General features: G+C 42.5%; 1 protein-coding gene and 1 pseudogene across 4 annotated transcripts in view; both read right to left on the bottom strand.

Annotated features, from left to right (window-relative positions):
• Positions 1–26,119, bottom strand: part of Prdm10 (PR/SET domain 10) — a 108,269-nt gene that overhangs the window by 26,484 nt on the left and 55,666 nt on the right. Inside the window, exons 8-14 of one of the 4 annotated variants that reach the window (XM_040729901.1) lie at positions 23,255–23,327; positions 21,983–22,100; positions 18,551–18,680; positions 17,354–17,596; positions 15,531–15,542; positions 11,831–12,178; positions 9,979–10,134 (exon numbers count right to left, since the gene is read on the bottom strand). In XM_040729901.1, the coding sequence (XP_040585835.1) occupies positions 9,979–10,134; positions 11,831–12,178; positions 15,531–15,542; positions 17,354–17,596; positions 18,551–18,680; positions 21,983–22,100; positions 23,255–23,327 (1,080 nt within the window). The remainder of the gene's footprint in view (positions 1–9,978; positions 10,135–11,830; positions 12,179–15,530; positions 15,543–17,353; positions 17,597–18,550; positions 18,681–21,982; positions 22,101–23,254; positions 23,328–26,119) is intronic. The other 3 variants (XM_040729903.1, XM_040729902.1, XM_040729904.1) reach the window with 3 other exon arrangements.
• Positions 4,328–4,436, bottom strand: LOC121133592 (annotated as a pseudogene).

Genomic DNA, 26,119 nt, shown 5'->3' with positions numbered 1-26,119 from the left:
CTAAGCGTCAGTCCCTAATATCTAGAAACACCCTCTCAACAAAGACAAGAGCACCTAGAAGTACAATCTTCCTGAACCCAGATGTCTAGACACCAGCATAAAAACAGTAACAGTCAGAACAATATGTAGCCACTAGAGTCACTCAAGCAGCAACTTCAGGGGCAAGCATCTCTGTTGTGGAACATTACTTTAGCTATATAAAGATGTGTTACATTTGTTTATGCTGTGGAATACTATTTAAGTATGTAAAGGTATGTTACATTTGTTTATACTAAATTTGTTTAACTAGGCAAAGATGTGTTACATTTGTTTATACTGCATTTGTTTAATTATGTAAAGATGTGTTGCTGTTTTACCTTACCTGTCTAAGACACCTGATTGGTTTAATAAAGAGCTGAACAGCCAATAGTTAAAATATAGAAGGGTAGGTGGGGTTGGCAGGCAGAGAGAATAATTAGAAGGAGAAATCTAGAAGAGAGGACGAGGGAGAAAAAGGTGACACCTAGGGCCAGCCAGGTAGCCGCTAGCCAAAAAGATATGGAGTAGGACATACAGAATGAAAGAAAGGTAAAAAACCCTGAGGCAAAATATAGATGAGGAGAAGTAGGTTAAAATAAGTTATAAGAGCTATCAGGACAAGCATAAGATAAAGCTTACCATTCATAACTAATAATAAGTCTCCATGTCATGATTTGGGAGCTGGATGCTGGCCCAAAAGAAAGCCTGCTACATCTCACCAGCAAAATACAAGAAATGGAAGAGAGAAACTCAGGCATTGAAGACATGATAGAAGAAACAGATATCCCAGTCAAAGAAAATGTTAAATCTAAAAAACTCCTGACACAAAACATTCAGGAAATCTGGGACACTGCGAAAAGACCAAATCTAAGAATAATAGAAATAGAGGAAGGAGAAGAAACCTGTGTCAAAGACTCAGAAAATATTTTCAACAAAACCACAGAAGAAAATTTCCCTAACTTAAAGATACAAGAAGCATACCAAATAGATGGGACCAGAAAATAAATTCCCCTTGCTACATAATAATAAAAATATTAAACATACAGAACAAAGAAAGAATAGTAAAAGTTGCAAGGAAACAAGGCTAAGTAACAACATACAAAGGTAAACCTATTAGAATAGCAATTGACTCCTCAATGGACACTCTAAAACCAGAAGGGTCTGGACAGATGTTCTACAGACTCTAAGAGACCACAGATGCCAGCTCAGATTACTATACCCAATAAAACTTAATCACAATAGATAAGAAAATAAAGCATTCTATGATAAAACCAAATTTAAGCAATATCTATCTACAAATCCAGTCCTACAAAAGGCACTAGGAGGAAAACTCCAATCTACAGAGGTTAACCACACTCAAGAAAACACAAGGGATAAATAATCCTAAACCAGCAAATCAAAAGAGGGAAAATATGTGCACACATGCACATGCACCTCACAACAATGAAACAGGAATCAACAAACACCACTAATTTAATCTCTCTCAGGAACAATATCCACTCTCCATATCTATTCAACACTGTACTTGAAGTCTTAGCTAAAGCAATAAGGCAACTGAAGGAGATCAGGGGGCTACAAATCAGAATGGAAGAAGTCAAAGAATCTTTATTTGCAGATGATGTGATAGTATACATAAATGACCCTAAAAATTCTACTGGGATACTCCTACAACTAATAATCACTTTCAGTAAAGTAGCTAGATACAAAATTAACTCACAAAAATCAGTAGACCTTCTATAGACAAATGATAAATAGACTGAGAAAGAAATCAGGGAAAGAACATCTTTCCAATAGCCTCAAATAATATAGAATATCTTGGGGTAGCTCTAACCAAGCAAGTGCAAGGTTTGTATGATTAAAAACTTCAAGATACTGAAGGAAGAAATTGAAGAAGATATCAGAAGATAGAAAGATTCCCCCAATGCTCATGGATCAGTAGAATTAATATAGTAAAAAATGGCCATCTATAAAAGGCACTCTACAGATTCAATGCAATCCCTATCAAAATTCCAGCAAAATTGTTCATAGATCTTGCAAGAACAATTTTCAGTTCCACATGGAAACACATAAAAAAGTAGGATAGTTAAAACAATCCTGAATAATAAAGGAATTGCAGGAGGTATCAGATATACCTGACCTTAGATCGTACTATAGAGCTACAGTAAATAACAAACACAGACACGTCAAACAATGGAATAAAGTTGAGAATCTGGCAAGATATAAACTCACACACCTATGGACACCAAATTTTTGATAAAGGAGACAGAAATACACACTGGGGGAGAAAAAAAAGATAGCATTTAAAATTAATAGTGCTGATCAAACTGGATGGCTGCATGCAGAAAAATCTTTGAACTCACTGGCACAGGTAAAGACTTTCTGAACAGAACACCGATAGCACAGACCCTAAGAACAACAATTAAGAAATAGGATCTCATGATTTGAATAGCTTCTATATGGCAATGGACACCATCTTTTGGACAAAGTGGCAGTCCACAGAGTGGGAAAAGATCTTTACCGACTCCACATCTGACAAAAAGCTAATATCCAAAATATATAAAGAACCCCCCAAAATTAGATATCTGATGGGGAAGTCCTGTGTATATATCAATAAAACACTGTTGGCCAATAGGGAAGCAAGATAGATGGGACTAGGAGTCGAGGAAGACTCTGGGTAGGAGAAACACAGGGAGTCACGATGTAGCCGCCATAGGGATAAGAAGTTTGGAACTTTTCTCCAGTAAGGGAGTCATCATGTAGCTGCCTTAGGGGTAAGAAGTCCAGACCCTTTTCTCCGGTAAGAGAAATACTTAGATTAACAATTATGGGGTAAATACTTAAGTCAGAGCTAGCCAGTAAGAAACAAGCAAGGCCAACAGCTTCATAATTAATATAGCGTCTTGTGTGTTATTTGGGGACTGTAATGCGGCAGAGCCCAGGCAACTGGTGGGGAAAAACCAAAGCGGCTGGCAAGGAAAAAGCTTCACTCAACAATATCAATAGAACAACCCAATTTAAAAATGGGGTACAAATCCAAACAGAGAATTCTCAAAAGAGGAAACTCATATAGATGAAAAACAAAGAAATATTCAACATCCTTAATCATCAGGGATATGCAAATCAAAACTACTTTGAGATTTCATCTTACAGTCATCAGAATGGCTAAGGTAAATAAAACAGCTATGATGGATTGGACAGGGAACTAGAATGGGAAGGTCAAGTGGGGAGGGGAGTGAAGAGGGGGAAAGGGGAGGGAATATGTGAAGAGACAGCTAAAATTGAGGGTTATTAGATGTATAATATTGAAACTTAATATAGTAGAAGCTTTGTAAAATATATACATATATGAAGATTTAAATGAAATTGCCAAATAACAAGGGAGACAGAGCTCCAACAACTCGGGCTGTTGCTAAGACTATAGGTTGCTCCACAAACTGACGACAGGGCCCCATTGCTGAAGACACACCTACACAACTCTTTGGACACAGCAAAGTTAAGTTTGTGCCTACAAAGAGCCTTCATCCCTATGTACTAGTGTCTTTGGTACAGGAAGGTTCTCTTCACACTACCAAAGGAAAAACATAAACACTAACCCAGTCATAAACCCTTTTCCTACAGTGGTGTCCTTCCTTCAAGATATGTTTGTGTAATGGTGGCACATACTTGTGGGAGTAATCAATCAATGTCTGACTTCACCTAAGGACCACTCCAAATATGATGGAACCCATACCTGACACTGCCTGGGTGACTAAGACCATGAGACTAGATAGTGCAGGGACCTAGGGTAAAACCAAATACTACTGTTCAAAAGGGGAAAAAAAGCAATAAAATGATTCCTAATGATATTCTCCTATACTCATAGATCAGCGCCTTGATGATGATGTCAGCAGATGGGAACAAGCGTAGAGACCCACAGCCAGACATTATGCAGAGAAGAGACTTCGGAGCACTCAGCCCTAAGCAGGATGCCTCCATCAAATCCCTCCCCGCCAGGCTCAGGGAACCTTGTGTGCAGAACAGGAGGTACCAAGGGTGTAGAAGCCAGAGAGGATGGAGGACGCCGAGAAATCAAGGTCCTTTAAATCAACAGGACTGATGCACAGTGTATGTAGGGCCTGCATGGGGTGGCACCAGATGGGGCCCCAGAGCTGAAAGGAGAAGTGACACATGCCCCATCCCCTAACCCAGAAGCTATCTCCAACTGATGGTCACTTGCAAAAAAAAAAAAAAAATTAAGCTTTCTTCAAGGGAGTCTCCCTGGGGAAACAAGCTATTCTTTTTTTTTTTTTCTTTATTTCTTTATTTAACAGGGGAGAGCATGAACACAATCTCCCACTACCACAAATTATGCAATGGATAAGTCTGGCTCTGGGAAAACCACCTTCATGATCATGGTATCTCCCCTGCCAGGTAAACAAACTACTTTTAAGGGTAGGTTGCATGCCCAGCAATAGATGGCCAACATAAAATGAACTCAACAGCGTCACTAGAGGTTCCCTGTCTAATGTCACAGCAGTGTTGTTGTTTTTAATTATCTTAATATATGGATTGAGACACGGTTTCTCTGTGTAACAGTCTTGGCTGTCCTGAAGACTTGTTCTGTAGACCAGGCTGTCCTGGAACTCACAGAGATCCTCCTGCCTCTGCCTCCTGAGAGCTGGGATCAAAGGCGTGCGCCACCACTTTCCTCACTTTCTCACCCTACAGCTCTTTTGCGCACAGCTTCCAGTTTAGTGCTTTTATGGGATTATTGCGTGTGTGAACAAGTAGGTCTCTGTGTCACTATCTGTTTCATGTGCCTTTTCTTGGGCACTTTTCCTTCTGTTCCTATGTACTAGACTTGTTTTATTTCATTTTGTTATTACCCCTTAGTAACCTGTTTGTTTCTAATGAAAGACACAAAGGGTGGAGATTCAGGTGGGAGAGGAAGTGGGGAGGATCTTGGAGAAGTAGATATTATTTAAGAAAAAAAAGCTATTTTCAATAAAAAATCTCAGCTTCTGGAGAACTAGAATACTCAAATATGTCAAAAGGCGTTGGAAATTGCTGTTAAAATAGCAAATAAGACCTGTATACCACTTTCCTAGAATATATGAGGACCTCGGTTCAATCCTCAACCAAAACAAAAATCAAAAGCCCTGTCATATCCGTGAAGTCTTTCCTGAACCCCAAGGGTATAAAATGGCCACTAAATGTGAATGGCACAGCCAGGCGTGGTGGATATGCCTATATCTTAGCGCTCAGAAGTACATTAATCAGGAGAAGTGGCAAGTTTGAAACTTTTAGGTCAGCCTGACCTGTAAAGTGAGACTTGTCTCAAAATAAGTAAATAAATAAAAGTGTGTGTGTGTGTGTGTGTGTGTGTGTGAGACAGAGAGAGAGAGAGTGATTCATATTCATATTGGATTAAGATTTATTATTACCATATTATTGTGTATTTATTTTTTGGACAAAAGGTCTCATGAAAAAGTAGCTGACCTGACTGGCTTGTAGACCACCTGGCTAGCCTTGAACTCACAGAGACCCTTGTACCTCTGGTTCTTGAGTGCTGGGATTAAGGCATGTGTCATCACACCTGACTTTATTATGTTTATTTTATATGTGTATGCTTCTGTGTGAGTGAATGACACATGCGTGCAGGTAATCAGGGAGGCCAGAAGAGGACATTGGATCCCTTGGAGAAGAAATTACGGGATGGTTGTGAACTGTCCAATCTGGGTACTGGGAATACAGTATACTAGAGCTTCTATAAAGCAAGAGATTCGCAATCCATTTGTCTTAGCGCTTCTGTTGCTGTGAAGACACCATGATCACAGCAACTACTATAAAAGAAAACATTTAGTGAAGGTGGCAGCTTAGTTTCAGAGGTTTAGTCCATTATCATCACAGCAGGGAGCATGGTGTCCCTGCAGGTAGACATGGTGCTGGAGGAGGAGCTACTGTATGTTGACCCACAGACAGCAGGAAGTAGATAGAGACAACACTGGGCTGGGTGCTACCTTGAGCAGATAAGAAATGTCAAAACCTGCCTTCACAGTGACACACTTCCTTCAACAAGACCATACCTACTCCAACAAAGCCATACCCTAATAGTGCATATCCTTTCAAAGCCATTTTCTTTCAAATAGCCACACCATTATACAATAGAATTTTAGTTAAATTCACTTGGAATTAAGCCAGGCATTGGTGGCACACACCTTTAATCCCAGCACTTGGGAGGCAGAAGCAGGTGGAGCTCTGAGTTTGAGGCTAGGCTGGTCTACAAAGTGAGTTCCAGGACAGCCTCCAAAGCAATACAGAGAAACCATGTTTTGAAAAACCAAAAAATAAATAAATAAATAAAATAAAAATTCACTTGGAATTTACAAAAAAATCATTGTTAAATTGCATGAAAATGGAGTAATACATAGCTAAAGTCAGCAATACTTATCATCGTAAGGAGAGAATGAACCAGTTCATAATATCCAAATAAAAAATCAAACAAAAAATCCCAACTATCTGACTTCATGTTGTTCTCTGCTCTTGGAAAATGGTTAAACTGTTATTAGTCTTGGAAAGACTTTGAATTGTCCCATAAGGCTATTTGGTGGGGTGACTTCCTTCAGCACTTCAGTTTTCACCACATTTACTCAGCAACTGCTCCTTAAGTATCCACCAAGCATGAGGAACCAGGCCAGGAGCTGAGTCCCAGGGAGGGCAGCCTTCACCTACCAGCCTCTGCTAACGTGGGTACAGCTGCTGTTTCTTCCTTCCCCACCTGCTCATGCACTGGAGTACTGTGGAGAGATTGCTCAGAGTTTCTCCGTTTGTTTAAGAGATGTGGGCTAAGAGCACTGACTCTACAACAGTGTCTTTCTTCAGTGCAGACCCAACACTAAAGCTCCACTGCCTTCCCACCTTTCCCTGGTTGCCAGTGCCCCTAACCCCCTGCCGCCATATAATCCTTTCTATAGAGCAGGCCACCTTAACTGAATCACTCCTAAGTGTCAAAGACTCACACTAATACTACATCCTGCCATGTGTGCAGTGATCGGCAAGTTATCTCTTGGTTGTCAAATCTCCACAGGGCTTTCCCTTCCTAACACCAAAAGCTATTCAGATCTCCTCACACTGTCCTGCTGCCTATGTTAGCTCCCTGACATTAGCTGCCACCCAAGTCACAAGTCTTAATTTCAGCCTCCACCCTTCACTCTTTCATTCATGCTGTCTTAGTTAGGGTTTCTATTGCTGTGAAGAGACACCATGACCACAGCAACATTCACTGAAGTGGTGGCTTACAGTTTCAGAGGTTTTGTCCATTATCACCATGGTGGGGAGCATGGCACTATGAGTGTGGCAGTATGCGGGCAGACATATTGCTGGGGAAAGAGCTAAGGATTCTACACCTTATCCAAAGGCAATAGGAAATGAACTGAGATACTGGTCATGGCTTGAGCATATAGGAGACCCCAAAGTCTGCTTTCACAGTAACACACTTCCTCCAATAAGACCACACCTACTACAACAAGGCCACACACTCTCTTTGGGGGCCATTTTCTCTCAAAGCACCACACATGCCAAGGCTCGGAACTCTCCCTCACACATCTGTCTTCTGCCCACAACCTCTGCCTAAATTCAGACACAGCTCCATGAGGCCTCCGGCACCCCTCACCACAAGTTGAATTACTCAGTGTAACAAGCTGGCTCAACCGAACTTCCTGGTTAAATCTCACACTGGCCTCTTCTACACCCTCCATAAATTCCACTTCTCACCACCTCATCTCCTGCTACTTCTGCTTACAAAGTCTTCATGCCTCCCTCATTCTTCATCCTCTTCTGTTCTCTGGCTATGTAAGAGATATGATGGCATCTCCAGCAAAAGGTCCTTTGGGGATTCATATAAAGAACTTCATTCAGAGATCAAGAAATGTCCCAGATGAAGTGGGCCAGATGAGATCATGTGAATTTCAAAGTGGATTTCAATCCAGGAGTGAGGAAGAGATCAAATGGAGAGACTTAAGTACCTCTCTTGAAGTAACTCCACACAGCAAGACTGCCAACAGAAGAAGGAAGCAGAGAGGAAGGAGGGACGAGATCTTGTGTTGTCTTTGGTAGTTTGCAACTAGCATACACAAAACCCAAAGTTCAAGCACCAATATAGAAGGTGTGGAGGAGCAAAGGGGAAAGAGGAATAAAAGAGAGGAAAAGAAGACATGGGGTGGCGGAAGGGGAGGAAGGAAGGAAAAAGGAGAGACTAGGAAAAGAAAACGAAATGTAAAGGAAAACTGTGAATGGGGAAAGGTGAGGGCTTGGACTACTGTGCGGACTGTGATTATTTCAAGCGCTAGGATGGTAGTGTGGTGCGTACAGAAAGGAATGAGGAAGTGGGGACGGGAAAGGAGGAAAGGAAAGGGAAAGAGAAGGAGAGGGGAGGGAATGAGAAGGAAGGAAAGGGAAAGGACAGGATGAGACTATGCTGGCATATACTTTGGTGGTGTGTGCCTGTAATCCCATGGCTTGAGAGGTAAAAACAAGAGAATAGTAAGTTTTGAGGGCAGCTTGGCCTATGTAGAAAATCGTCTCGGCAAAACAAAAAGGAAAGTGGGAGAGAAAGAGATGTGGGAGGGAGGGAGGTTGCAAGGGGGGGGGGGACCAGAAGGAGGAGGAGGAAGAAAAAGATGATGATGATAGGGAAAACACCAGCTCAATTAAAGTGTTCACATTGGTGTTCTTTAAAAGTCATGTATAGGCATGTGTACCGGGCATGTGTGTACACGCCAGAGGACAACCTGTGGAATCAGCTCTTCCTTCCACTAAATGGGTACCAAGGATCAAACACAGGCTGTTAAGCCCAGCGGCAAACAGCACCCCTACCCACTAAACTATCTATCTCACCGCCATTTTGGTTTTTTGAGACAGGATCTCAACTACATACCCAGGCTGGTTCTTAATTTGCTACAGAGTCTAAGCTGACCTCAAACTCATGGCAATTCCCCTGCATCAGCCTCCTAAGTACTGAGTTTCAAGGCAAATGTCTCCATACACAGCTCATAGTGGAATTCTTCAGAGATTTCAACCATGACGACATACTATAAGCCATCACAGATATAATCCATAATTGATTTATAATGGATATACCAAAAAAACTTAAGCTTTTTCTGTTTAATGTTCACATTCCATATGAACATACCTCTTTCTTGTCCCCTCCCAAGAATCTCCAGTTTCTTCTTACTTATTTAATTTATTGATCGTTAATGTGGTCAGGACATTTGAGTAACACAAGGACACACGAAGGGCAAATGACAATGTTAAGGGGAAGTTCTCCCACTGTGGGGTCTGAGTATTAAGCTCAGAGTCAGGTTTGTATGGCAGGAGCCTTTACCCACTGAACCATCTCACTACTCTCTTCCCAGGTTCTTTGACAATGACCATAGCCATGTTTAGCTGTGCCTCTCAATAGCAAATACCTCTCAGTTTCCTGCAGACTTCCCCTTGGTTTCTTCTTAATCCCAGGCAGATGACTGGTTTGGGTTTTCATTTTGTTTTCTTGTGGGTTCACTACGTAGCACAAACTGGCTTGCCAATTTACTATATAGCTCAGACTAGCCACAAATTCCAGCTCCTTCTGCCTCTGCCTCCTGGAGACTGGGATTCCACACCAAGCTGGTCATGCTTTATTAGAACCCTTGAAATCATTACATTCTCCAGAGCAGTCTGGCCCTCTGCTCTAGCCTGTCCCCTCAGACATCTTTCTTTCCATTTCCCGGAGAAGATGCTGCTTCTGTGACTTACCTGCAGGCTCTCATCTGATAAGTGGTCAAGAACAACAAAGACCTCCTGGTTTCATTAGTATGTAAACTTACTGATCTCTTAGGACTCCCTCAGTAACAATCAAGTTCTACTAACCATTACCTAGGACATATGCCCAGAGCCATGAAACAAGCCGGTGTTTGTCCTTAGCCCTCAGGCTGCAGGTCCTACCTTAAACTGCTTCCCACAGGTGGAACACAAGAAGTCCTTGCGGTCGGAATGCCGGAGCATGTGCAGTCTCAGTTTGTCGGGGCGACAGAAGGCCTTGTCACACTCGGTACACTGGTAGATCTTTTCAGAGTGGAAGCTTCGCACGTGCTTTTTCACCTGGCAGTAAAGACCAGGGGATGCTCAGGCCAAAAGAAAGGACCAGAGGTGGCTATGACGCTAGGGGGAGCCAACACACTGCTGAGGACTTTCAGCATGCTGACCAGTCACAAGGGCTGACTGCCCTCAGTAACACATGCTAACCCTGTCACAAGGAATCAGCACAGACCAGAGAGCCCTATAAATCTGAACCTCCCAGGTAACTTACAGGGAGACAGAGCACTGCCTCAATCTTTTGTCCAGTTTTCTTTTTTCTTTTAAGATTAAAATGCAGAATTTAATGAATCTTGCTAAAAATTACTTATTAGAAAACAAGTCATTTATCCTCATTCTTGTTTCTACATATATAGAGGTAATTTTGCTTCATTAGTGGCTGACGCTCCTTATCTTCCTATAAAATCAGATTTGGGGTGGAGCTCAATATAATCCAACCAGCTGCAGCCATGAAAGCTTGAGGGCCTAGGTTCAGTCTCAGCACTTGAAAGAAACAGTCAGGTTCTGAAGAGTGAAAGACAGAAGTCAGATAACACTGGCAATGCTAGTCCTTCATTAGTAAGCACTGGTTTCCTTCCCCCTCGACTGGGACATGGTCCCTTTACTTTCAGATAAGTTTAAGCTTTGCTCTGGATTCAATGCCAGTGCTTGGTGGTGGTGAAGAGCAAAGAAGGACTTAGGTTCTGAACTCTCTTAGCTATAAATAATAAATGAAAAAGCTCTGGGCGGAGATAGAGCTCAAAAGTACAGTGTGTGCATAGCATGTAGGATGCTTTGAATCCAGCACTAAGGGGGGGGGGGCAGAAGCGGGGCAAGTAAGCTGTGGCCAGAAGCTGAACAGGAAATCTACCAAACTATTCCTCAAAGCACTGGGCTCCCTAAAGTAGGGTTCCTTTTGCCATTGCATGATGCCTTAACAACCTTCTGTGTGAAGAAAAACTTCCCAAGACTCTCACTGTTAGAAGAACTATGATTAAATCACAGTTCTTTTGTTTTTGAGAGACTATGATTTAATTATTTACCAAATATAAAAAAATACCTAAAATCAAGTCAGAGACACTCTGGAATTTCTCTATCCCCGATTTTGTCCCAGTACAACAGAATTAGATGCCAGTTCTCTTTGTTTCCTTTCAAGAGACATAGCCTTAGTAAAGCAAGACAGGAAGCCAGATGGGAGAAAGATGTTTCCCATCTGGAAATGAAGGACTATGTTCTGTAGATTCTGTGCTGTGTTATGAGTAATGGATATTTGACAACGATTTTTACAAGGATTTTTTAAATTATAACTAGATTTGGTGTTTCAACATTTTTTTACATTTATTTTTAGTGCATGTGTGCTACGATGGACTTGTGGAGATCAGAGGACAATTTACAGGGGGACGTTCTCCTGTGGGTTCCAGGGATTGAACTCAGATCAGTGGGGTTGGCAGCAAGCATCTTTACCCCCTTGGCTATCTTGCCAGCCCCAGATCTCATGTTTATTACTAAAAATAAAACTTTAAGACATTTAAATAATACTGATCTAGAGAGCTAAGGAAAATAATACTCTGTATGTGAAAAGTAGTTAGGAAACTATTTCAGTTATTTAAAAAAAATGAAAAGGATCAAAATATAGGTGCTGGATGGTCTCAGTTTTCCAAAAATTGAAGTTTCTTTTATCAAAAGATGGAAGCAGACAGGAATCTCAGGTGCAAACACTCACCTGGATAAAATCTGGGAACCGTTTCTTACAAGTTGGGCAGGTGAAGTAGCCATCATTGATATGAATGGCTACATGATCCTTCAACAAATCAAGGCGGTCAAAGGATTCTGGGCAAAAAATGCAAGAGTAAGTCTTCTGGTCCGAGTGGAGCTTCATGTGGCTCTCCAGGGAGGCGCTGCTGATGAAGCCCTTGTTACAGAGGTCACAGGTCAAGGGGCAGTTCCCCTCCCGCCCATGGAAGCGCAAGTGTTGGTCCAGTTTGTCCTTTTCCCGGAAGGCCTTCCCACACTGCAGACATTTAAAAGGCCGGAAGGACTTCCGGATAAACAGATGCTGAAGAGCTGCGTTCTGAAAGACACAAGCAGGGCCATGCGGTGAGGGCCAAGCGTGACAACCGCCATCAGACTTCCTAGACAAGCTGAGCTCAAGCTCACACAAAAGGAGCCTGATGACAATAGCGCAGGCTGAAGCTACCCCAAAGAAGTTTGTCTTGAAGAGACACAGTTTGGGGGTTTCACTTATGTCTTTATGTGTGGACTTCCTTTGGATAGGATTTAATTTAATTTAACTTTTTTTTTTCAGACAGGGACTCACTATATAGCTCTGACTGTCCTGAAACTCACAGATATCCACCTGCCTCTAAATCCCAAGTGCTGGGATGAAAGGCATCCACCACTGCTCAAAACATGTTTTCAACAGAAAACTAAAAAGGAAAGAAAATAATTTGGAAGAAAAAAACTTGGGCAAATCACACATGCATGAATGAGACTAGCACATGTCAGTCAAAAGTCCTTGATGAAGGAAGCTGAAACATTTCACAATAAAATAACAGAAACTGGCACGCAATTAGATCTTCCCTGGAGGGAGGCAGAGAAAGAAATAGGCATGGGGTTTCTTTTGGCATAAGAAATTAAATCAGTGGATTTTACAAAATATGATTTACTGATCTCAATGTAAGAAAATGAGCTGAAATACAATTATATGGATGTATTTGTTCATGGGGCATGGCATGAACACATCATAAATGGAACATATATATTTCAGTTCTTAGAGAATGTGGAGGAGTAGTTCCCATAGCAGTTGATCAGCTCTAGTTAGAATGCCGCCTAACAAAGCTATGCTCACCGCTGCGCTTCCAGTCTAAACGGGTCAATCTGACTGTTTCCTTTTCAGGACGATTGCCCTTCTAAGGCTGGTTAGCTATCTTGTAAAGCCATGCAATTGTCACAGGGACTCCTGGCCAGAAAAGATAGATGCTCAGTGGAATCCGTCACAGCTGCTAGACAAACAACAGCACTCCACTGAGAGCAAATCCCTACAGATATCTTTCACACGGAGAATACAGAGTCAATTTTAGTTGTTCCACAAGGAAGACTCATTCCTATGTTCCTCAAAGCACGGAGGGCAAAGGTGTAGATGGCTTTATGGTGGTGAAATTCTTCAGAATACACCTGTGCATGGGTGTGCCTGGGCAGCTATAAGGGAAGAGTCACTTCAAGGTTAATAGGGGAAGCAAATTTCTGAACATGGTCCAGTTCACAGAACAGGACACACTCTCCAGGTTTCCCTAACAAGGCTATTTATTTTGAGTGGTGAAAGGCAATTCTGTTGTCTTTCTAAGTTGATGGGGGCTACTCGAAAGATGGGAGTAGGGCACCACATTTTATTCCTTTTTGTGTCTAGAGCCCTTAATAAACTACTTAGTCACGGGAAGTCTCACATAATGCCTTGAAAATTAATAAAATATACTTCAACTAAAACTTCAAATGTACTCCCAGGTTCTTCCCTACTGTCCACGAAGACCCTGAAGAACTGATCTTCTGTGAATCAGCCACAGTTGCTTTCACTTCCTCAAGCTGCTTGGCAGAGGTCTAACCTTTTCATTTTATCCTGATACACTCTGGCAAAAAGGTTCTTCCTATTTCCCCCTGCTTTCAGAATGCTACAGAAAGATGCCAAGTAAACAGATGCTCTTCCAAAGCTCACTGAAGATTCGGGATCTGGAGCATGTCTGCCATGTAAGAATCACTTCCTTGATCCAACCTCGGTCAAATTTCCAAGGACAGACCTGCTGCACAATAGTGGATGATCCCACAGGGCGCTCCGTTTCTCCTGGGTGCCAAATCCAGAATTCAGCTGCGTTTTGTTCCATTATGCTCCTCAGTCTCCTGTCTTTTCTGATTAGCATTGAGTGCCTTCAGACACTTGATTTGAACGGAGCGGCCACCTGGCTCTCCTTCCTGCGTTCTACTGCAACCCTTATCAACTGTGTCATTTCCATGGGTCCCTGAACGCTGTCTGAGTGCCCAAGAGCTAGCCTGCTTCTATATGAGCTAATGGCGCTCATGTTACAAGGCAGTGACAGTGCTGGCTGCCCCCACCTTTGACCCACTTACACACAGGCTGCCTCTGCTCTACAGTATTTTCCCTGCACACGTGGGCTGCCCCCACCCTTGACCGACTTACAGGCTGATTCAGGTCTAAGGTAGCTCTTTTGTGCATAGCCACACCTGGGCCACTTCCAGAAGAAACCATCATAAACAGGGAGGCTGCAAAAAGATGCATTATGGGTCTGCTAATCCCTGAGCTCCTTTAGTCAGTGTCACCACACTGTATGGTACGTTAGCTGCTCAAAGGATGCCAAAATAGTATCTTCCTTCTAAACTCTGTTAAATTACAGTGAATTCTGAGGGAAGAGTCTTCATTTGTAAAATGATTCTAAATAGAAATTAATAGCCAAGGGAACCCACATTGCTGATTCATTTTCATATTATTTTGATCCTGAAACTAAAGAGAATGAATCAGCATGTTTGTTGGGTTTTTGGTTGTGTTAAAAACAAAACAAAACAAAACAAAAAGAGGGTGGGCTAGAGAGATGGCTCAGCGGTTAAGAGCACTGACTATACTTCCAGAAGACCCAGGTTCAATTCCCAGAACAAACATGGAAGCTCACAACCATCTCTAATGGCATATAAAATATAAATAAATAAATTTTAAAAGAACAAATAATTCATCCAGCTTTCAAACCCTTTGGTAGGCTAACCCTGCCCAACATACCTCACTCTCTACCCTCCTTCACCTGGCAAGGAGACAAGATACTGTTTGCCTTGTCCATACCACACCAAGCACATCTTGTGCCAGGGCCTCTGATCCTAAGGTTGACTTCCTATGGAGTTATCTACCTTCCACAGGAAGACAGTTTTCCAAGGGCCTGTCTCCTCCTATCTACAAATTACTTCCTGACCTCCCTATATTTGGCCTTCTATTCTGGGTTCCTAGAGCAGTCATAGGCTGCACTTGTACATTTGACAGAGAAATGCAAATAGTTCTCTGCTAACACTGGCTCCTTATTAGACTATAAGCCCCTAGAGTCCCAAGCTCTGTGGGATGCGCAGACACGGCTGGACATGCAGTCCGAGTCCAGCCCCATGGCACCGACCACTGAAATTGTTTCAGAGCTGGAAGGGGCCTCAGAGATCACTTAGTCCTAGTCTTCATTTGCATAGGAAGAATCTGCAGCCCACAATTGACTCATTTGTCGACTTGCAAATAAATTCCCATCATTAATTAATTTGTATTTTCAGAGGCATCCAAATTGTGTTTTCCATCTGGATTTCGTTAAGTACAGGATGCAAAGAACAATAGGTCAGCAAACACTTAAATAACATTCTGTTATGTGAAACACAGGAAACAAACCTACCTGCAGCTCCAACTGAGCAGGCAGCATTAGAGGAGAGAAAAATAGTTACATTACCAATTGGATTGGAAGACTTCCCTTCAGTTGGTCATTACCAATCTGGACAAAAAGATGAAAAAATATATAGCCCTACTTTTTTAGAATGTATGAGAGGAAAAACCAAGATCAACTAATATTGACCTCTAAAGGCTTCATACAAGTGGCTTTTGATTTGATGCAAGGAACCTTGTGTTGGAACCAGGACCCCGCCTCTTGAGAACCAAAATGCACAAACAGCTATTCTGTGCTTATACATTCCAAGCTTGACTACAGCTTTGCTATTCTTTTTCCCCTCAAAACAATTAAATGGAGCAAGCACTTCCCTCAACTTGGTAAGGCATCAGAATTACCAAAGGACAAGTGACATCATCTGGGCAAGAGGACAAGTGCAGACTGGGTAGTAAGGTAGAGATGGATAAGAAGACATTCGGTCACACAGTTTCTCTTTCAGGCCTATATTTATGAATTCTTGAAATTATATAGAGTGAGACAAAAGCTATATGTATTTCAATTACCATTTGTTCACATGATTTTTCTTTCGGGCCTATATTTATGAAATTCTTGAAGTCATATAGAATGAGTTGAGAGTTGTATATATTTCAATTCTAGGACCCTCAAAAAGGATATTTAAACAGTTTTCAGAGCCCTTTGAGGCTATCATGGGACTAAGAATGTGTAAATGTACTGTTAAATGAAATGCATCTCCAAGGTCCCATCTAGCCTACAGGTAAGGAAGCAGACCAAAAGAGGGAATAGACCCAGACTCTCTCATTCACAGCAAGACCCAGCCAGGAGTCACTATCCCTATCTCCAAGGCACACCTTCAGTGCCATGACTAATCATCGTTAAAAAGAAAGGAAGAAAAGACCAGAGCAAACCAAAGCTAGCATGACCATCCATCTAGAAAATGTGAAGGCTTATATATCCAAGTCAAGTCTCTGCGAATCTTTTCACACGCTAGCTGCCACAAGCACAGGTTTATGTCATTGCTTGTTGTCGACACAGACATCACTCCAAACCATATGGCTTTGCATACACACCCACTGCAGTTCCTAGCTCGGGCTCAAGTGCAGCCCACAAAATAATAAAAGAAGCATGTTAGAAATGGAAGACAGAGGACCTCTGCAGCCCAGGTCTAAAGCCGAGACACGACCACACCACTGACACACTGACCAGCTCCAAAGGTGCTGCTCTGCTTCCAGCGGGGCCAGATGTGCACCCTGAACCCGACACGAGCCAGTCTCCCTTGGAAGCCACAGATAACCACATCTAGTCACCCATAACTTCCCTGAGAGCTATGATTAGACAGAGATTAGAGTAGCTGAAAATATAAATACTTTAGTTTGGGAAGTGAAGCTTAGGGGAAAAAACCCTGTTCAGCCTGTGTAAGGCTTTGTTTCAACCTATAGCACCCCCCCAAAAAAGAAAGTTAAATAAAATAGAAATAATTATTGTAATTAAATATACCTAAGTCTCTATTTTGAAACTTTAAATCCAGAAATACAGGGAGCTGTCCTAAGTATACTGGCATTGGCCTGCCCAAACGCAGACCTCTGTGTGTCTTTACTATGTTGACTGACTCTAGGACAACCATTTCAGCTTGCCGTGAACAGAAACACTAAGAAAAAGCACTTTTGCAAAGTAAGGTGATATTAAGAGCATTTGGAAAGCCAGATACAAGATTTGGAAGTGAATGGTCAGCAGGCTGGGACACAAAGCCCTGAGAGAGCTGACCAAGAGGAGGACGGCAGGCAGCCAGCCGGGGGAGTGCGGACTTTCCCACTTACTCGGATGCGTTTGGCCCTGCGCATGTCATCCGCTGTCAAAGTGGTCTGGGCAGGCACGACAGTCTCTTCTTGCTGTGGCTGCAGGTGCAAGGTGTGAGTTTCTGGCTCCTGCTCCAGAGAGGACGGCGTTTCTGGTGGCAGCTGGGGGATTGGGATGGCTGCTTGTTCTGGCTGGTCTAGTCCATTCAGAGCAGCTGGTTCAGCCTCATCAAACTGCTCCTTTGTGGGGAAATGCAGCAAGTCCTGAATTTGCAAACACCAGGAATTACCTCCCTATCTACACAAAGATCAGAAGCATAGGGCCTACTGGCTCAAATTCAGAATCACTGCTATTTACTTACTTAAGAGATAAAGTCTTTTTTGGGGGGGGGGGGTTCGAGACAGGGTTTCTCTGTATTGTTTTGGAGGCTGTTCTGGAACTCGCTCTGTAGACCAGGTTGGTCTCAAACTCACAGAGATCCGCCTGCCTCTGCCTCCCGAGTACTGGGATTAAAGGTGTGTGCCACCAATGCTCAGCAAGAGATAAAGTCTTGCTACATTTCTAGACTGGCTAAAACGAGGCTCAAGCAGTCCTCCTGCCTCCGATTCCTGAGCAGCTAAGACTATGGAACATGCCACCTAACCCAGCTACAGCTTAAAAAAAATGATTAGCATTATGGTGGAGAAAATAATACTCTCCCTTGAGAAAGTTAACAGATAAATGTGTGCAGAATGCAAAAACCATAAGACATCTGGTCACAGAACAAGGAAACTGACACAATCTTTCTGGAATATCAGTCATTCTAATGGTTTAAGTTAATTAGCAAAGCCCTCACAGAACACCTCCAGTCAATTTCAAATATTTAGGACAACAATGTTAAACCTGTATTGCAAGCAACACTTGAAAATACATTTTTTGGGCCAGGCAGTGGTGGCACATGCCTTTAATCCCAGCACTCAGGTGGCAGAGGATGGCAGATCTCTGTGAGTTTGAGGCCAGCCTGGTCTACACAGAGTGAGTTCCTGGACAGCCTCCAAAGCTACAGAGAAACCCTGTATCAAACAAACAAACAAACAAACAAACAAAAACCACACCATTCCAATCCCATTTTAGTTAACAGGAAAAGACTCTAACAAAACAGGATTATAAACATTGGAAAGGTATTTCGATCTAGGCACGGTTAGTCGAGTACTCCCCAAAACACGGGACCCCAGTACCTGTGTCCCATCATCACTCTTTTCCCCGTTTTCACTGGTGATTTCCAAGCGAATAAATTTCGGGGGACGCCCGGGCCGACGGCCTGGGCCAAATCTCCTCTTGCCTCGACCCCTTCCTCTGCCTCTTGTTCTGGGGACAAAAGACTGGGTTACGTGCAGTCACCACATGGCACCCCACAGCACCACTCCCTAAGTGGCTCTTAGTTCTTCTCACTTTGTCACTTCCCCTGGTCCTTTCCTCTGATGGAAACCACTGTTTTGCTAATGTGTGCTTCCTACATTTCTCTAAGCTCAGAGATGTCTTAAAATTATTGGGAGAAATAAGAGCTAAAAAAATACTGACAACACTCTGCTTTTGAAAGGGCAGGACATGCTTGCCCGACAGCTCACTCCCAAGATTTGGCCCATTCTTTCTCTTTTGCCTTGGCTCCTACTCTTTCCCAGAGACATAGCTAAATGCAAATAACAGTCTTGTTTTCCACAGCTTTCCAGATCGTCGAAAACAAATTTCCAATTCAACTGTTCCATAATAAGCCAAGTGAACACAAATTAAAATAATCCCCTTTAACTGATTCTCGATAGGCAAAAGGTTCCTATCAGATGGGACTCCAGGGCTGGGAGGAGGCTCAGTGGGCAGAGTGCTTACCTAGCATCCCCAGAACTGCGCATGCCACACATGGTGGCACATACTTCTAATTCCAACACTCGGGAAGTGGGAGGCTCAGAAGTTCAACATCACCCTCAGCCACAGAGCAAGTTCAAGGCCAGCCTGGACTACACCAAACTGTATCTCAAAACAATGAGGGGAGGGAGGGAGGGAGGGAGGGAGGGAGAAGGGAGGGAGGGAGAGCGCGCACTTGCCCAACATGTGTGAAGCCCTGGCCGAGGAAGGAGTGGGTCAGGTGGACTCAGAAAGAGCATAATAAGCTTATTTTAGAAGATATGTATGCCGGCTCACCTTGACTGTCAGCCAGACTAGACTGAGAAGCAGCCAGGACAGCAGCAAAGCACACTTTGCTGTGTGTGTATGACTGCTTCCGGAGAGGGTTTGCTAAGTGGGACGGAGCTGCTCTAAATACAAACAGCACCATCCCACACACTGGGGGTCTCAGTGTTCTAAAAAGGAGAAAGCCACTAGCACAGGCGTCTTCTCACTGCTGCTTGGCACTATGTGGTGGATAGCTCTGCTCTGCCATGCCCTTTCCACCACAGAAGACTGAAACTGCAAACAAAATAATCATCTCCCCCTTGAATTACTTTCTCATTTGTTTTGTCATAGCAATGAGGAGCTAACACAAACACAGTGTGCAAGGTACATATTATATGAATCGGATCATGTTTCACTCTTCCATATAACAGACATATATTTTCCAGGAATTTTTTTCTATTTGCCTTTTTCTAAGATGGGTCTTACTAGTTGCCCAGGCTGACCCAAAACACCTGAGCTGAAGGGATTGTCCTGCCTCTTTCTCCAACTGACTTGTGACTACAGGCACCCAACACCTCACCTGGACTCCAGGCACTTTTAAAAGATTCTTTATTATGGAAAATTCTAAATATAGGTAAATGGAGAGAAAAGAACAATGAGCCAATATATTCATACTCTGGATTTATGACCAGTCTTATGCTATCGTATCCCACTACCTCCCTACATATACCCATAGATTCCAGACATCTTTTTATCTGTAAGTACCTCAGAAAGCACCTCAAATCCTAATAACTCTACATATGTATACATGCATGCAAAAACATGATGCCATTATTACACCTTAAAATTTGATAGTTGCTCGTTGTTAGTAGTATATATCCAAAATTGGAGCAATTTTATCTTAATTTAAATTTAATAAATTTATTTTAACAGATAGCTAGTGAACATTTTATCTATGTGTCATATACTATGCAAAAGCACCAGAGACACCACAATATATGTGACAGTTCTTGCCCTCGGAGATCTAGCAGAGACTGTAGCCATGCAAACTAAATGTCATAATGTAGTATTAAAATGTTACAATGAAGTCGTGCATACATTTTAGGCATACTCAAACATGAGTGACTTGAATCTCATTGTGTTGTCCCCTCCCAAGACCTCTCCTGTGGTCATATCCTGCCCTTGTCATTGTTAGTATAAAACTCCATTATCCCAAATCCAAGCATTGTCCACCAAAAATCAACTTCTCGCTCTCTAGACCACTCCCTCTAGTATCTGTATTGAGCTTCTAGTGTCCACTTCCGGCCCTGTCCTTTCTTCTTCCACAGCAGGCACTCCGGGGACTATCCTTATAGTCACACTGTTGCTTCTGATCCCCACCCATTGCTGCTCCTCTGTTTCTCCTGTGCTGATGTGTGCAATGAAACCATAAGCCTGTGTCATTCAATCCCTGGCCTCTCGCTACCAGTGTACTCGCCCGTAGCTGCAAACAGCACTCGTACTTCCTGTGGTTTCTTTCCTAATTTAGTGACCATGAACCCGAGGTGGGCACTCAGTATTGCAAGCAATTGCATGGTTCCTCCCTAGAACATCTTTTTTCCCGTTTTTCTAAATACAGTTTTGTGTCGGTGCCCATCTTTCCAAACTCTAGAAGATTCCATTACCACCACCCTTCTCTAAGTCTCATCCCCTACTTGACCTGTTGACTAAACTCTATGGAGACTCCTTGTCTTCATTCTTATCCCTGCATTAGCTAGGCTGAGGCTCTCATTGTAATCTAAAGACTATCCATCCATCACACTTCTGTTAAGTTTAAGTTCTGAACCATCTGATCTGGCTCCTGCCTACTTCTTCCTACATGACTCTCCCCTGTCTCTTTTTTATATAGTGTAATTAAGCATATAGTTTACTTTCATGAAGAAATCATAGTGCTGGAAAAAGTGTGAAAATCAGAGATGCATATTACTTCAAATGTATATGCTGTCTTTAGAATTCTCAATTCATAGGGCTGGAGCATTGCTCAGTAGTTAAGAATTTTGACTGTTCTTCCAGAGCACCCAGGTTCAAACCCCAGCATCCACATGACTGCTATTAATGGTCTGTAACTTCAGTTCCAGGGGTTCTGACACCCTTTTCTGACCTCCACCAGAGCACACATATGGTGCATAGACACTCATTCAGGCAAACTACCCACAGATATAAAATAAAAATAATAAATAATAAAAAAAAAGAATTCCCAATTCAGAATCTAGTTAAAGGAGATTTAGCTAGAGTAAAAGAATCTCAGAAACATAGCTATGGGCTATTTTGGAAAAAAATAAATAGCAAATAAAGAAGAAGACATTCCCCAAGGTATTCTGCAGCCTATCTGGTTACCTGTACATACATGCATTGTGTATGTACACACACACACACACACACACACACACACACACACACCACATTTTCACACATCCACCAATGATTTAGAACCATGTCTGAGAGCCTTGGCCTCATATACCTACCTGGTAAACACGTCTAGTTTCTCATCGTGAGAGTTGAGGTGTTGCTGCAGCTGCTCCGAGCTGATGAACCGGCGATTGCATTCATAACAGGGCCAATTCTTCTCTTGCTCTCGAAGAACTACAGCCACGAGAGAGAAATCATCATTTATAGCCATGATCAACAGACACCAGGAAAATATAGCTCCTGCTATCTCCACCATTCTTATTTCACTGTAGACAATAGCTGCTATTTGAATTAATTTCTTGTCACAAAAACAAAGGCTAGAGCTTGGCAGAGAAATAATGTTTAGGATCTCATTCTCTAAAACTTTCATGTAAGATATCAAAGGACCCACTCTATAACACCACCCTGTCTCAACCCCCTCGACACATAAAAAAAAATCTATAAAGGAGATCTGTGTTGAGATAACTTCCTGTTTCAGATCCAAACCTTAGAATTAAGGGAATATCTTATCACAACACACACGACCTAGCAAAATGTCCAACCATATCTCCTAAGCCTGAATACATGCATACCCCATGACCAGCAGCAGTCCCTTTCCCAGTCATACACCCAATCAGAGTGTGCACAGATGCCTCCTAAAACACACATGTAAAAAGAAGTACAGCTGCACTCAAGACAGTCCAAAACTGTCAATAGTGTATGATGGGAAAAATCTGGTAGCCTTTATGTGTGGTCCTTTGGAGATAACCTCTAAGTCTTTGGAATTTCCTGAATGATAGGTTCTTTGCTACTTATTAGTCCCTCATCCTACCTCACTTTATTCTGAGATGTCGCAAGGTGAGAGCTGATCTGGCTAGAAAAACATGACCTTGTGATTAGAAGCTTTGAACTCGCTGATGCAGGTCCTATGTCAGGACAGAAGGGAAGCTAGATACTGAATTCAGTCACATGCCAACCACTCCGTTAGTCATGCCTATATAATAAAACCTCAATAAAAGCTCTTTATGGTTAGGGACAACACATCACTACTCCAGAACTCTATGTCTATTTATTGGACTGGTCCTGATGTATATCCTTAATTGTAAAACTCTAATTGACTTTAGTACTTTTCTGGGCCCCATTATTCATTCTAATAAATAAGGAAGCCTGCAGGGGTATGGGGAGTCCCCTAAATTGTGGTTAGAAGTATGAGTGGCACAGGAACCACTTAAATGGAGATGTGTAGCTCTGAGAAACCTACTCTTGCGAGACACACTGAGATGGGAAAATCAGATGTTACATAATGATATGATATTCATGTAAATAGGCACACACAAAAGTCCAGGCACCTTTCCTTTCTTCTTCAGATATGTCATGGATCTTCTGGTTCACAAACTCAGCATAGGACGCAGCATACCACACCTGTAAGAACCAAGGACATCATCAAGAACCAACAGATGTCACCAGCTGCGCTTTGAATGCTTAAATTACTTCTCCTGCCTGCATATGTGAGATTTCATTAACACATCCATTAATAACAGCCACACTGAGTCCCCATGGTACCCATCTGGCATATGACCCATCAGGACATCTAGGATCCAGATGCACTGCATGTCTTCTTCTTCCTTCTTAAAAATTGTTTTTGTGGTTTAAAAATTCCACAAGGCTTACATTCATAGTACCTTTACCTAAATAAAACAGCCTTTTAAAATTAATATGGGTTTTTATGCAACTGTAATCATAGATGCTGTCACTCAGCTTAACACTGGGACTATAGGCGGGACTATATCAAATGCTCTTGTGTTCTCCCCGGGGCTGTCCATCCTCCCTGGCTGTATCCTCCCCCCAAGTCCTGTCTATATAATGTCTACATATCGCTGCTCCTTCAAGATTGTCTAAACCTCAGTCTTCTTCTTTTCTCTCTGATGTCATACCCATTCTCAACTCTTTGTTAACAACTTCTAAATCTTTTTCTTCCCCCACTAGAGTCTCACATATCCCAGGATGGCCTCAAACTCAGTAAGTAGTTGAGAATGGCCTTGAATCGCCGGTCCTCCTGTTTCTAGATCCTGAGTGCTGCGATTATAGGCTTATGTACCGTATGTGGTTTGTGTGGGTTAGAAGATTGAACCCAGGAACGTGTGCCTGCTTTGCACAAGTCTACTGCTGAGCCGCATCCCCAGCCCTTTATATTTTTTTTTAGACAAGATCTCACTATGCTGTTCAGACTGGCCTCCAACTTGTCATCCTTCTGCCTCAGTCTGCTGAGTAGCTATGATTCCAAGTGATACTACCATGCTCAGCTTTCACCCCTAATATTCAAGCAAAAATGGTTTTGCTGTTGATTTATTTTTGTTGTGCTGGGAATGCAATCACTTGTAAGAATCTATAACGTGCTCTACCGCTGCCAACACTTCCCATCTCCAATTTTAAATGTCCTACCTCCCAACAGGTACTTGGAGATGTCTGTTATTTCTCCATTTGCTTCAGTAGTCTTTGAGCAAGAACTGTCCTCAGATTTGATACACTCTCTATTCAGTGTTTCAGCTACCAGATCCACCTGACCTGCTAACTAGCCTTCCTTCTTCTTCGCAATTCCCAGTTCAGCCACAGGGGTCCTCCTCCTCCTTTCTTCTGTTTATTTTATGTATATGAGTATTTTGTCTGCATATCACATGTGCTTTGCCTGAAAAGGCTATCAAAGACCCTGGATCTGGAATTACAGGTAGTTGTGAGCCATCATGTGGTTGCTGGATTTTGTTGTATGGGTTTCCATTTGGCTTCTCATTTTATGATATACCTGAAAGGCTTAATAACAATCCCCAAAGATCTCCCTGCTACATTGCTACACACCTCAGTCCTTGTCACTACCTACCAGCAGGCCAAGAGAGCCAAACATGCCCAGTGCTTTCAAGTCTGGAGCTGTCCTGACTCCAGGACTGCAGTGTTGGTCCCTCCCATCCTGCCATCCTCAGCCTTCCCCTCTTAGCAAGCCTTTCGATCCAGTTTATCCAAACTGGTCCCTGCCCTGTTACTTGCTCTCTTTGGACCATAACACTTCCTCTATTTGTATGTTTTACATCTTTCTGTTTACCTTTTCCTCTAGATACAAGTCTGCTAAACATAGAGAAAGCCTGCTTTTTTAAATGTAGGAAACACACCAGAAGTTCAATATGTATTGGCTGCCAAATGGATTAATCACACATTAATAATTTATGTGCAATAAATAAATGAGGGTATTTATATAAGGAGAACTTTGATAGAACAAAATTTTGTAGAATCTATGTTCCACAATTCCTTAACCACGCCCCTCTTGTTATACTATTTTATGAAGCATGTCATTTTCCTATTACAAATTCTGTCCTAATCCATCAGTTCCAAGATGTATGTTTTTTCATATCAGAAATCAGAAGCTAGGCACAGTGGAATATGTCTAGAATCTCAGTATTGGGAGAGGATGGGGCAGGATGAATTTCAGGTCAGCCTGGGCTGCAGAGAAACCTTGTCTCAAAAACACAAGCAAACAAACAAAAAAAGCCAGGCAATGGTGACATGCACCTTTACTCTCAGCACTTAGGAGGCAGGGGCAGGCAAAATCTCTGAGTTTGAGGCCAACCTTATCTAGAGTGAGAGTCAGGACTACACAGAGAAACCCTGTGGGGGGGGGGACAAAAACAAACAAACCCCCAAGCTGGGTGCTTTGCTGTGTTAGAAGAAGAATCAGAAAATATATGACATCCTGGCACCTAACAGCCCTTGATGCCACCAGTGCTAGTAGCCTGCCTCTCACTTCTGCACAGGCCTAGCCTGGTGCCTTCCTTAGGCTGTCCTCACCTCCTGCTGGGCTCAGTGACTTGTAAATAATTGCTAAGCAATGCAAGCAAAGCCCCAGAACCTGTCATTTCCCTCAAGAATAGAGTCAAGAATAGAAATTCCACAGCAACAAAGGTTGGTGAGTATCTGCAGGCTCTCACTAAGGCACTAAGCAGAACTGTCAGAAAGTTCTTGATGGTTTGATCAGAGGCCTCATTAATTTCCATGCACAATCCATTTCAGGAAAAGTCAAACAAATGGGAAAGTGCAGTGTCCAGACTTGCAAACAGCAGTGATGTGGGGAAATATTCCAGAAGCAAGAGTGTGATACTCACTTGGAAAATACTGTGGGGTGTCCAGCATGGTGGGATAACCTGGAATGCCAGTACTAGGAAGCTGTG

This window comes from Mesocricetus auratus, unplaced genomic scaffold, assembly GCF_017639785.1.
Source record: "Mesocricetus auratus isolate SY011 unplaced genomic scaffold, BCM_Maur_2.0 Super-Scaffold_100022, whole genome shotgun sequence".
NCBI lineage: Eukaryota > Metazoa > Chordata > Mammalia > Rodentia > Cricetidae > Mesocricetus > Mesocricetus auratus.
This window is presented reverse-complemented; position numbering and strand designations above follow the sequence as displayed.